The sequence below is a fragment of the Molothrus ater genome, chromosome 8, assembly GCF_012460135.2.
Source record: "Molothrus ater isolate BHLD 08-10-18 breed brown headed cowbird chromosome 8, BPBGC_Mater_1.1, whole genome shotgun sequence".
NCBI lineage: Eukaryota > Metazoa > Chordata > Aves > Passeriformes > Icteridae > Molothrus > Molothrus ater.
Window position 1 is genome coordinate 17,506,692 of NC_050485.2, and position 13,824 is coordinate 17,520,515.

A 13,824-nucleotide genomic window follows, 5' to 3' on the forward strand; every position below is an offset into this window, starting at 1 on the left:
AGCGCAGCGCTGGCCCCGGGCGGCAGGGACGGGCCGACTCCCAGCGCGGGCAGCCGCCCCGCTGCTCCCAGCCAGGACACGAACATTCCTCCCCCCGGCAGGGCCGGCACTGCTCTGGGCACCTTCAACTGAAGGCCAGCGCTCGATTGCGCTCCCAGTTCAGCCTGAGGTGGGCCAGGGCAAGCTCCAGAAGCAGCGGGCCCGCGGATGATCACAGGCTAGAGAAAACAAGCTCATCCTATTAGCAGGTGCTAATTACATTAACCACTTTACTTTCCTTTTAGGTTTTAAAATACGCAAGACCTACCCTGACTCACTGTTAGGTTTTAGGCCCAGTTAAAACGATGACTTTTGAGAAGTATGTAGCAGGTATGGGAATCTGTCAGAGCTTCTGGGTTTAATAGTGAGCCTTCAGCTCTGCCATTCTGGAAATAGGCAACTGTGGTTTATCAAATTTGCAGAAAAACTCAAAAAATCAAACCTGAAAAGCAACATACAAAAACCCCCCAAATCACCAAAAAACCAACACAAGCCAAAACCAGACCGTCTAGCCAAAACCCAGTTCAAAATACCACCTCTCAGACCAAGCCCTCCCAGAAGTGAAGTGCCCAGACCTCATTTTAATATGTGAAGAGAGACAAGGAAAGGCACAAACACTCTCCATCTGCCAGTTTAGAAAGACTAGGTGGGAACAAAGGTTCTGATCTACATCATAGAAACTTGCACTATGAAGAGTTTTTCTCTGCTGAGCTTTCACATGAAAGTTTAGGAAACACTAAGGCAGGAGCTTTTTTTTTCCTACTCCAAGAGCTTTTAGCCCTCAGGGTTCTTAGCTTGTGAACAGCCCTTTCTGTAATGTTAATAGAAGTTATTAATGTGAAGGCCCAAGAAGAAAGATGCAGAAAAGAAACAGAAGAATTTACCATCCTTTTCTTCGTCATCATATCTTTGAAGCCCTTCTAAGCACAGAAGAAAGGAGTAAAGAAGCAGTCCAAATCACATACGAGGCATATGCAGCAGATGTAATGCCTATAAATAAAGTTCAAGTGCTTTCACTGCAGACACCCGATTGCAAATAGCCCCCACACTCTTTTTCAAGATGCTACTCTCAGCTTAACCCCCACTTAACATGAATCATTGCCAGGCCCACCTATGGTGCAAATCAATACATCATGTTTCTCCTTTATCCCTTCCAACCTTTCCTTCTGCTTTACCCTCATTAGTGCTAGATGTTTCAGCTGTAGTATTTACTGTGCCTGATAAGGGAAATTCAACTTGAGAAACAAGACACTGAAGCAGATGTCTCAGAATGGGGACTGCAGTGCAAGTGGGAGTTGATCTCAAAGAAGTCCTCTGAGCACATGCTTTAAATTCACAGCAGAACAGTCTTAAAGAGTCCAAGATAAAGTAGTCACTATCATAAAAGCAGTGAATCTAGTCAGAATTGCAGGCAGTCACTTGTACAATAAAATAAACATTTGATCCTCCTGCATGTATGCGTTTGCTCTGCTTGAATGCATGCAGGAGAGCAAGTGTCTACCACTGGGTATCAATTACAGTTAATGGCATCTGTTTCAGAAGGGAATCTAGAAATTACAGGAAGCAAAGTTAGACCAAATACATTCCACGGTTAGAGGGATTCCAGAGCAGCAACCTCCTGTATACAGCTTACACTGTGTTATGGAGGAGAAGGGAAAGCAGACAGCAAGCCTTTAGGCACAAGAGTCTTTCCACAAAGTATGTGCATTGGCTTGTCAGCCTGGAAGTGACCAAGCGTGCTCTGTACAGATGGACTTGGTGAAAACACTTATTTGCAAAACTCTGGCAGCTCCATGCAGGTGAAAAATCTCATTTAATGGCCTACAACTTGAACAGAAGACACTGTTAGGTTTCTGTTGTCTTCATGGACCGCTTGGTGCTCATTTGTAACACACTCTCCCTGGCAAAGCAGCATTAACTGTTGTTATTTTTACAACCCACATTAGCTGCCTATATGAAATACCTCATTAGAGCTGGTGTCAAGTCCTGCTCTGAGATTTCCTAACTGCTCCATCTGTAAGAGAAGCTGTACCTGGTACTGAACCCAGCCTAACCCTCCCACTAGCTCAGTAGGTGGCAGCTGACCCAGACAAGGCACGGTAATGGTTTTGGTAGCATTCAAGTCATGATGCACACGTTCTAAGCAAGAAGTAAAGAGGAAAGTAAGACGTGCAGACAGATCAAGTTTAACAGACTCCATTTACTATTTATCAATTATTTTATCTATAGATCTGTTCAATAAAACAAACTATACTTTATATAATAGATTACTTCATTGCAGGTATTGCACAGGCTGTATTCATCTCGGCACTATGGAAACATGATAGCAGGAGGTTACTGTATTTTTTAAAAAATATATAATTTAGCAGAATTAGACTAGCACAAGAGAATACTAACCATTTTAAATGGGTAATCTCATTTAAATATCCATGTCCATGTCATTCCAGTTCTACTGAATTAGAGAATCCAGAGTATTAGTACTGCACAGGGCTAAGGAAGGCTGCTTCTCTGCAACACATCCCCTTGACTACTGGCCTCCAAAGGCATTCAGCGGGTCATCAAATGTGCTGAGGATCTTGCTTTCAGATTTTGGTTCTGAGGCTGCTTGGGAAGATCTGGTTTTAGGAGTAGGTATCTTGACTTGGCTGCTAGAGAAGATATCATCTAAAGAGGGGAATAAAAAATAGATTTTAATGAGAAGTGACTACTAAACAGAAGCAACATTGTACACAAGAGACTCCATCACACAGCAGTGACTGCCAAGGACATTCTGTGATAAACAAATGCTTTCCTGCTACTTGCAATTCTGAATGCATTTGTAAGGACATACGTGGGAGCCGTTAGCTGTTAAGATTTGTTTTTTCTTCTTAGTAGACAGCATAATACTTGTATTTTATAACATGTTCAGGCTCTCATAAGCATTTGTAAAGTACTAATAAATTAAAGCTCCACAATAAATTCTATCAGGCAAGGGCCAGATAACATCCCTCTTATCTAGAACATTAGTGTCTGAGGAACCTGAGAGATCCAAGCGCTGTGAGGTTGTTGCTAAAGAAAATCCAAAGAGGAAAAGATGGTGGTTGCTAGCAACTACTGTGGTGATATTCACCAACCACGAGTCTAATGTACAGCACAGTAAGAGCATAATATAAATTCCCTGAGAACAGACCATTGCTAAGATGCAAGGAGGCAGACAGCTATAACCACTCTCCTGATAATATTCAAGAAGTCTGTCTACAGTCTTGAATCGAGGTCTTGCACCACCTTCCTCAATACAAGCATATCTGTTGTGAATAACTAGGATCACAAAGTGGAAAAATATCACACTGCCATTAAGGCAGAGGACAACAACACATAGAAATTAAATCATCCAACACAGATAGCCTGTGTCAGCTGCAGAGCTCACAGTCTTGCTGTGGCTATAACTGCTTGTGTTTAGGACTATGCTCATGAAAGAGATGAAGCTGCTACCGTACACATGCTGAGGGGTTACCATCAGGTTTCCTGAGTGTACACAACAGTGTATCTTGTACTCTAAACTAAGAAATTTAGGATACTCAGATTATGTAGTTGGAGTATAAAACCAAAAAATTTCCAGCTTTAGATATAAGGATCACTACTGATTCACAAGGCCAGTGTAAATAGCACATAACTGGTCTTGAATCCCTATTAAGAAAATATGGGTGTTATACAGAGGTTAATGTAGCCACTGAGTCTAGCTGGTCAGAGCATGGCTCTAATAACACCAAAGTTGTGGGTTTGATCCCCATATGGGCCATTCATATAAGAGTCAGACTTGATGATCCTTGTGGGTCCCTTCCAGCTCAGAATATTCTGTGAATTACTAGTCCAGACTATAAAAACTACTATTTCAATCTTCAGCACATAGCCTAACCTTGAGCAGAGGCCAAGCACAATGTGGTCTATCAAAAAGTGTTTCCTTGTCTCTTCTCACTACTTCCAATTCAGCATGTGTCTGCTACTGTGCTGATCATAGGGATTACACAGGAATAATCCAGGACCACATTGCAGCACAAGAGCAGTTTAGAAAGGCAGCAAAACAGAGTAATCCCCTACTGGCATCACTCCAAAGCAAGAAGCTATTACATGGATTAGCTTTACAGCAGAGAGAGACTGCCATAAGCAGTAGAGGTATCACTCCTATTTTTTATAAAGAGGCTTAAAGAAAACAAAAAAATTGCCCAGGGAAAACAGTATTTGTCAGAGTGCAAGAAAGCTCAGTGACCATTTTGAACATAAGCAGAGGTGACATCAGCTATAAGGTAATTAAGGACTCTAGTGACTGAAAGGTGAGGTAGGATGAAAGAAAACAGCCTGCAGCCTTCATCCCCCCTCAAACTGCTGCTGAAATTTACTGTTTCATTTGCAGCAGAAAGGTTCTCCTAAGACAAACACGTACAGCTCTGTAAAAGTGCTACCACCATCACTTAAGCCAGCCCTTAAAGTGAAATGTAGGCAAGTGCCAGTTCCACAATTCTACTGCAGAACTTCCTCATCTTCAGGCATCTCCCTGCACTCCTGTGGGTGTTGTGGAGCTCCATGGGCACTAAGGAGCTGCATACCTATGGCTGAACAGTCACCACTCTACAGGAAGATGAAGCCCATCAGATGCAGGTACTTTAGGTGCAATAGGCATCAAGATCAGCTGTGACATCAAACACAAAGCTCTAGCACCAGAGTTGATGTCAGAAGTGGAAGTACAAACAACAAGTTCTGTTGTGGCTAATTTTCAAGTGGCACTCTACAACTATTTTCTTCAACATTCAGTTCAAATTCTTCTGTTGAATATTTTGAAGGGGTAACTGCTTGGCAATTTTTTTTCACTTACTAGAGACTACATGATAAAATGTAAATTATTAAAACAAGATTTTTAAAAAAATCATCCCATATGTATTTTAAATACCTTTCTAATAAACCTTTAAGTCTTATTTTTTATATCAATCAAGAAGATTTTGAAACCTCAAGATGCTCATTCTCCAGCAAGTTTTCTAGCACATTTATAGACTTCAGCCATCAGGCTAGAGTGCTTAGCAGCAGTCCAAGTAAAACAGTGGTAAGTCAGGTTCAAATTGAGTAAGTCAGAGGGAATGAAGACTTGACAAGAACCAAAGCTAGAGAAGAAATTTTGTCTTAGAAAAGAAATACATGCAATCTCAAAGAGCTATGAACATGAAGAGTCTGAGAGACAGAGCTGAGAATCACATTACTTTCAGTATCTCTGCTGACGGAGAAGAAAGGAGCATGCTTTGTGCATCATTTCACATTACTACTCGCTGTTTTTTCAACAGATTTTACATAGCAAACATTTGGTTTCAGTTGTAGTATCTGTAAATTGTCCTGGGTACATCAATGTAAACAAAAGCTTATGGGCTCCAAGGTAGTTAACACAATAGTGAAGGTGGGATGGACAGAGATGCTAGTTTGTTCATAATAGTGATTCATCTGAAAGTGCAATACAAAAAGGTGTGCAAATTAAAATATGGAATCTGTCTCAGAGCCATAATGTGAAATGAGTCTCTTAGAAACTTGTCTGGAGTAATTCCCTACAGGAATTAAACTTTTTCTCAGAACAATTTTATACTCTCTCCTAAACTACTTTAATGCTATGCTAGTTCTACAAATCTAGAAAGTTCTCATCCAAGGTTAAAATCCAAAGATGACTAGAGATTCCAGAGAAGATGAAAAGTAGAAGGTCCTAAAACATCTTAGATGAATGCAATTCAGGACAATAGTGCTACAATAGTACAAGACTAGTAGCAAGATTTTGTTTATACATACACTTACCCATATCATCGTCAAATATGGATTTTTGTTCCACCTTTTTCTTGGTCTTCTTTTCTTTTGGTTTTGCAGTTAGATCCGCAAAAATATCAATGTTATCATCAAACAGGTTTGTCTCTGGCATTTTCTCTTTAATTTTGGTCACTGGCTTAATTGCCTCAGTAGCAAATATATCATCCTTGAAGAAAAATAGAGAAAGATCTCATCAATCCACAACACACTTCAGGAGAATAGTCAAATTTTCTGTACACAGCATCTGAGATGTTTAGAAGACTTGGGTTTCCTGGGCTTATCAGACAAAGGTTGAACTCAGCAATCTGAGAGGTATTTGCCAACCTAACTAGCAAGAAGTTGGAGACCTTTTTCTTCATGGGGGACTTGGCAAAAGTGCCTTAGTAGTGGATTGTACACAGGTCAAGTACAGCTCACAGAGGCCCGTATCAAGTGCCCAGCCCACCAATTTTACTCCTTTTTTTAAAGTGTTATTTAGTTACTGGGAATGGAACAGACAGTTAATAAATAAGAACCAAATACCTTATTATTCTGCAAAAGGTATGCCATCACAGCATACTCAGTGCATGCCAGCTCCGTGTTAAGACTCCACCTTTTAAACTACTGCTGCTAGTTAGGGGCTGAACAACCAAAGAGTTTCTGTATCCCAGCAGTGGAGCAGGATTGAGAGTTTACTTCACTCCCTTATCCTGCACACCCCATCCTGTTCAGCAGCCTCCATTAAGTGTCAATTAGAGGAGTCTACATATGGACCCGGGAAACAAAAAACAACGTAGCAGGTTCAGCCATTACCTCAAAGATATCTTGGGCAGTAGGGTCAACTTCTTGGTGGACAGCAGATTTTAACTCCTTTTTTCCAGTTTTTTGAGAGGTAAAGAGAGAATCTTCCTCTTCCTCCAAAAAAGGTATAGAGCTGCTTTTTGTTGAAGACTTTTGTTGTACAGGCTGGAAGAGATCATTGCTGTCCTGGTCACCCAGATCAGGCTTTTTCTCTCTGCCCTTTATAGGTTTGTTAGCCATACTGTCTGGCATTCCTTCCTTTAGCTTTGGTTGTGCAACTGGTCTGGATGATGAGCTGCTTGCAAAAAGGTCTTCAGATTCAAACAGATCATCCCCATTTTCTGTGGATTCTGGAGGAAGGAGTTTGTTTGTCCCAGCAGACAAAACACTGCTGTGAGCTGATAGTGACAAGCTAGAGAGAAAGCCATTTTCCTTGGACTCTGCTTCAGCAGCAGCAAGAGGCTCCTTTATGTTCTCTACTGCTGACATCTGTTTTGGTAGAGAGAATTGTGGCTCTTTATTAGTGTCCATGTCCTCACTCACTTCAGCCTCTTGGGCAGCCAGACGCCGCGCCATTCTGCTAGGGGGTCTGCGCTTCCCTGGAACCCTGATCCTGGTCTGCAAGGAAGGAGGAAAAGCAAAGTAGGGTCATACTTAAGGAAAAAGCCCCACAGGACATTCAAGCTTGGAGTAATTAGGAGAATGATTTAGAAATATAACCCAGGATTTCTGATTTGCTGCCCTTAGTCATTCTACAGTGATGAACTGGCGTACAAAAGCAATAGCACCTGCAAATAGAGTCACAACAGGTCAGCAAGCCACACTAGCCCCTTGGCTTTAGGTGATACCTTAGTCAGCCTGTTATCTTGCTAATCTAGGGGCTCTTACAGTGCAGTTCAAGCCATGACTAATTGTATTTTCCACCCAGTTTCATTTTATGTATAGCCTATTGCAGTTAATTGCCGCTTTTAAGGAAGCCCCCTGCAAGTTTCCATTACAGCCTCTCCCCTTTCCCACATGGACAGGAGTATTAACATGGGTAGGAAATGGATCACTACAGCTTCTTCTTCCCTTCTGTTAATTGCTTCATGCACTCTTCTTTGAAAGGGCAGGCAGAATGCTGGGCAGGTTGCTTTGTTCCAGCCATTGGAAAAAAGTGCATTTGACTGGATATATTTACACTCAAAGTTGAAAGGTTGAAGAAGCAATGATATGCCAAAATACAGCATCTAACCTGAGCCACAAAAAACATTCACTGTAGAGTTACCAAGATGCTGCTTCTCAGATTACTTCTGTAAAAAACATGCATCATCACTACACTAAAATCAGCATTCAAGTTGATAATATGCAGCTACAGGCAGTCTATTCTTTGCAGGCCTATCTATTTAAAAGTATCACAATAGAGAGCTTTGTCTGTTGGAACACGCTGCTATTGGAAACAACTATGCCTACATAGTAATGCACCAGGCTGATGTACAAGCTTCAAACCCTGTCACTAAGGGGTCATGTCAGCCCTGGTTGTTGGTGGCTGCTGTATCTTTCCAAGTCATCTCTGCTACTTATCTAGTAATGAACAGCCTCATCAGCATCAGAGGAAGAAATAATCAAAGTTAAAATCTTAAGTTATCTTACTCAAACTGCTGCTCTCAGGAAACCCCACAGACTTATAAAATCATAGGCACCTAGATGAAATCTTAACTACATGGCTGACACTTCCATTTTTTAAAAGAACGATTAAGTCTCTAATTAGAATATGTCTTTTGCAGTCCATAAAGTAGAAAGTATGAGTGAAAAACAAGTGAGTCAGGAGGCAGAGATTTGCCACATCAAAAGCTGTAACACTTCTTTTTGTTTTCCTTTGTGTAAAAACAAAAGTTTTCCTTGAAAAAGAATTGAGAGTTACAGTTCAGGGCAGCGTGACATTTTTATCCACAGAGGAGTTAAAGGTCACCCTACAGCAGTGATGTGTTCTGGATAGCTTGTGAAAGCTGCCTGTAACCTGTTTTACCTAGTTAGCCTAGCAAGATGTCTTTTAAATATTTTTTTGGGTTGGTGTCTCCTGGGATGGGACAAGATGTTATGCTAACATACCTTCAACCAATAGGGAAATCCAGTATTTGGAAAAGGTACTTATGTACTTTAAAAGGCACCAGGTATATGCATAAGCCCCTCACTGAGCTAAGTATAGGTGCTAAGGTAGACTTTTTCTTCAGTGATCCACAGAAGTGAGAAGGGATTAGATTTTCACAGTCCCATTTAGATTCAGATAAACCACACTGTTAGCAGAACTTGCATACCAAAATAAACTCCTGCACGAGGACAGACTGTGTTTTTAAACCCCCTTCCTCTTATCCTAAATACCAAGGTTACCTTATTGGCGTTGTGCAAGGTGTCTGCTTGCATGGGCTGATCAAAGCTTACACCCAGCTCTTCATTCCTTCCTGTGGCAGAGAAGGCTTCGCTGTTCTGCACCTCCTTGGGCTCATGTAATGGAGTGTCCAGCACTGGTAAGGGGGACTTGAGATTGGAAACCTTAGGCATTGCACCAGGTAGTAAGGCTGAAGGGTTAATAGCTAAGTTAGCCTACAAAACAGGGACAACAAAAACATACACAGAGAGAGAGATCACATTACTACTGCTCCAGAGCAGGCATGGCCCCAGAGAAGCAGAAAGAACTAGTGTATCTTGGTAATCAAGTTCTACTTCTAAAGTACCTGGCTTTTCTCAGATCTAAGAACTTCTGTGTCTCCCACAAGCTCTGTCTCACTAAAATTGTGGAGTGGTCAACACTATTATTATGTGTAAAAGCTTCAGGAACAGCAGGGTCAAGTTATGCCAGACCAAACACCTACATAGATCAATATTCTGTCTGAGGAGACAATGATTCTGACTTTGAATGGTACTGACTTGAAATGGTACACATTTCACTGTGATACAGACAGTTATTAGTCGTTTTGTGTCAGAAGAGGGACATAACCATAGTCCCCCCTAAGAGTCTCTAAACCTACTTAATAGTGCTAAGAACAATAGCAGTTCAAAGTGGAGCCCACCCTCTGCCCCCCCAGCATGAGTAAATAGTGCTGCTTAGAGTCAGGACTGAAACAGAAGGAGGAAATAATATTAAACATGCGATACAGAAAAAGCAATCAAAAATACGCCATCTGAAAAAAAATAATAATGTTGCAAGAATAAGGTAAGGAAGCAATAAGATTTTGGTTCAGGGAAAGCTATCAGTGAGGCAAGGAAGATTATCTTTTTTTTTTTGAAAGTTAAAGTGCCAGTAAAGTTAATTACTTGTAGCTTTCCAATCCGAGATGAAGGCTCTTTGGTTTTAATGGGAACAGGACCTGTAGATTTCTGCACAAAATTACATTGGATTAAACAAGTTGACAAGTTGTTATCAACCAACCATAGTTTTCATTTTAATACATGTATAGAAAGCAGCTAATTGCTTACCAATTTTTTCTGAAGATACCTTGTTATAACATTCTACCATTAGAGCTATAGTCACAAAATTTTCAGCTTCAGCTTCCCACATGCCATGGCCCCATCTTCATTACATTTCATTCACCTGTCCTTCTACCCAATATCATACTTTGCCATGGTAACTGAAAAACATCCATCTTCTCCAGGTCACTGCCACCCCTAGGACAACTAGGACAGCTGCCCTCAGGCAGGACAGCTACCTTCTCTCTCCTTGCTTATTCTGTCCCCTGGTGATATGAAGCCATATTGCCAGGCAATGATCTAACTTTTCTCTTTGTGACTGGCTGTAACAGGGCTACAGACTTCAATGAAGCCCACATGGAAGCCAAGAGAGCTTCAAAATTGTTCCACTCAGACTTCAAAAAAAACCAGTTTCAGAGAAGTGAGTGTTCCTTTAAAACACCCAGGCCAGTAGTGCTAGAAAGAAGACTAGGCTAAAAGAGTGAGAGCAGCTGTTTGGTCTGAAGACTGGGTCGATTCTAGGACTCAAGGAATGAATCAAATCAGCTAAGGTGCACTTCCCATGGCTTGCTCTCCCCAAGTTTGTAGTCTGCATGGTTCTGTGAGTTAGGTAATAGTGCTGTTGGTATGACTGGGCAGTCAGAGCTCCTTCAGCTACGTTGAAGTAACTGAGATTTTGCAAGAGTTACAACACTAGTTTGAAGGGCTTGAGAGCATGACAGAGGAATCCTAGTATCTAAGGAGATTGTTCTCTACTTAATTGCATGTGGTGTTCAGCTTAACCTCAGACAGGCTGAAACCATTCCTAAGCAGGCTGTAGCTACAGAAAACAGGAAGATGAGCCTGGTTTTAAACTTCAAGGAACACTTTACAAAAAGGGAAGACATGCTAATTACTAACCCTACAGGTGTGCTCTGTGTTCTTCAGCCCAGGGGAAAAAAAGAGACTCCCACTCCCTACAACAAAAAGCTAATCTTGTACACATGAAAATCCATCAAGCAGCTCTGGTGAGACACAGACCAGAACTCTGGTCCAGATCACCTCTCCCAGAGACACTTGATTCTGCAAGATTAAGGACAGGAGTCTTGTTTACTCACCATAGAGACTCCAAGATAGGAGTCTCAACTGACACAGATTTGTGCTGCATGCCCTGATCTCCTTTCTGAGAAAGGCTGCCTTTAAAGACCACATTCACACCAACAGACACTGGCACTTCAGAGAAGAAGAAACAACTAATTTTCAGTACAACTGGACCACTGTCATTTCACTTTTTAAAGTGAAATGTGTATGTACAATGAATAAAATATCAATAACATTTAAACTTCTTGCTACTAACAATGCACCTGGTGATAAGCAGAGAAGTTTGGTCACACACTGCTGCCTGGCAGCCAGTGAATCCAGGCATTACTTTTCATCTTTCCAAGATACTTAAAACAGGATTAAACATCTCCTTTTTCTTTGCATACTGTTCGAGACACAAGATTTAAGTACTTGCCTCTGTAGTTGCTGCCTTCAGAGTCTCATCCTGCTTGGCACTTAAAGCATTTTCTAAGTTACTGCTCACTGAGGAAGGGCCAACACTGGTCTGAAGAGTTTTCTTCTCGGCCATTTTCTGAAAGCATTATGGGCACAAGTCAACACGAATGGGGTAAAAAGCATGGTGTGAAGATCCAAAAAAAAACAAACCCAAAACCCCAAAAGAACACAAGCAAAAATCTTTAAAATCTTGTTTTTAACTGAACAGAAAACTGGCCACATCTTTTAATCCTACTATGCGTAGTTGTATTTAGTTTGCATGGCCAGGTTTTGGTAGCAGAGGGGGGAGCTACAGGGGTGGATTTTGTGAGAAACTGGTAGAAGCTTTTTCCATATCTAGCAGTGCCAATCCCTGGTGGCTCCAAAGATGGATGTGCTGCTGGGCTAGGCTGAGCCAATCAGGAACAGTGGTAACCCCTCCATTATAACATACTTAAGAAAAAAACAAAAGTTATTGCACAGATGTAATTGCAGCCAGAAAAGTGTGGGATGAGAACATGGGAGAGGAACAGCCCTGCAGACACCAAGGTCAGTGCAGAAGGAGGGAGAGAAGGTGCTCTAGGCGCTGGAGCTGAGATTCCCCTGCAGCCTGTGGTGAAGACCATGGTGAGGCAGCTGTGCCCCTGTAGCCCATGGAGATCCACACGGGTGCAGAAATTCACTCACAGCCTGTGGAGGAGACCCAGCCAGAGTAGGTGGGTACCTGAGAGGAGGCTGGGAACCCCTAGGAGACCTGGGTCCTGGGAGGGACCTGCAGAACTGTGTGAGAGGAGCCCACACTGGAGCAGGTCTCCTGGTAGGACTTGCAACCCTGTGGGGGACCCACATTGGGCCAGGCTAAGCCCAAAGGACTGCACCCCATGAAAGAGTGACCTCATGGGATGGACTTAGGCTGGGGAAGTTCATGGAGAACTGTCTCCTGTGGGAAGGACCCCATGCTGGACGAGGGGAAGGACTCCCCTCTCTGAGCAGTGGCAGAAACGAGATGTGATGAGCCGACCTAAACTCCCATTTCCCATCTCCCTGCACAGGGGGGATAGGAGGTAGAGCTGGGAAAGAGACAGATGGGAGAAAGGTGTTTTTAAGGTCTTATCTTACTTCTCATTATTCCACTCTGATTTTGCTAGAAATAAATTCAATTAATATCTCTAATTCAAATCTGTTTTGCCTGTGTAGTATATTGTGCATGACCTCTCCCAGTCCTTATCTCAATTCATTTATATAAAATATATAACTTTGTTATATTTTCTCTCCCCTGTCCAGCTGCAGAGGGGAGTGAGGGAGGGGCTTTGGTGAGTGTCTGACATCTTGCCACAGTCAGCTGACTACAACAGTAGGCATTGATTTATGGCTCTGCAAAGCAAGGGCCTTCCATTCCTCCATTCCTTTAGTCTATCTCAACCTTTGCTGTCTGCGCTAACAATTAATAATGAGAGTTTCAATAAACTTTTAAATGCATACATATTTCCTCATGAACAAAACAGCAGAGAAAATAAAAGTACAACGCTAGCTAAGGAATTGTGCTATTTTTATATTTTATGGAGCAACCAGGCTCCATATATAGTCTCCCAAGCACTAATTACTTAAGACCACTCTGTCCAGAGTCCTCAAAGAAATAGTTTTCAGCAACTGTTGTCAGTTTTCTAGCCTAACTTCCAGCTATAGACATGAATATAGACTAAAGTAAAAGTTAGTTTCAATTTAATTAAGATAACTGTATTTAGAAGTAGCAGTTTAAAATGTATGTTAGGACTTTGACCTCAGATCACCTGTAACACAGTCTAGTTCATTACTGTACTGACTCACCCTTTAAAAGCAATTGGGTGACCATGAGGATTTTAACACTGCATCATTTTACCTGAGATCAAACCAATCTGCAGAAACTTGAATTACACAACTCACAGAGCACAGCTCATCAGGTCATGCATAAAGCACAGGGAAGTAATATCAGCAAGTTAAGCAATTAAACAAAACAAACTCTACTACTCTGATTTCTGCTCAGGTGCGCTGTCTTACACCTAAGCCAGTCCCAGGTGTACACAAAAGGAAATAGAATCCAATTATTTCATCCCAGCTTTGAGAGACCCAAGGCATCTGTTTGCTCCCTATGTCTTCAGGGTCACAATGACCATTTCTGTTCTCTCAAAAAGATTTGAAAAGTCATTTAATTTCTTGTGGGTATACAAATGGAGAAAATCCCTTCCCTAC

General features: G+C 41.8%; 1 protein-coding gene across 1 annotated transcript in view; it reads right to left on the bottom strand.

The window, feature by feature from the left end:
• Positions 1-2,219: 2,219 nt before the first annotated feature.
• The window catches only part of WASHC2C (WASH complex subunit 2C), a 35,605-nt gene continuing 24,000 nt past the window's right edge, over positions 2,220-13,824 (bottom strand). Inside the window, 6 exon segments of the mRNA XM_054515585.1 lie at positions 2,220-2,703; positions 5,845-6,019; positions 6,646-7,251; positions 9,004-9,216; positions 9,928-9,990; positions 11,576-11,692. Of these exon segments, the coding sequence (XP_054371560.1) occupies positions 2,567-2,703; positions 5,845-6,019; positions 6,646-7,251; positions 9,004-9,216; positions 9,928-9,990; positions 11,576-11,692 (1,311 nt within the window). The 3' untranslated portion in view covers positions 2,220-2,566.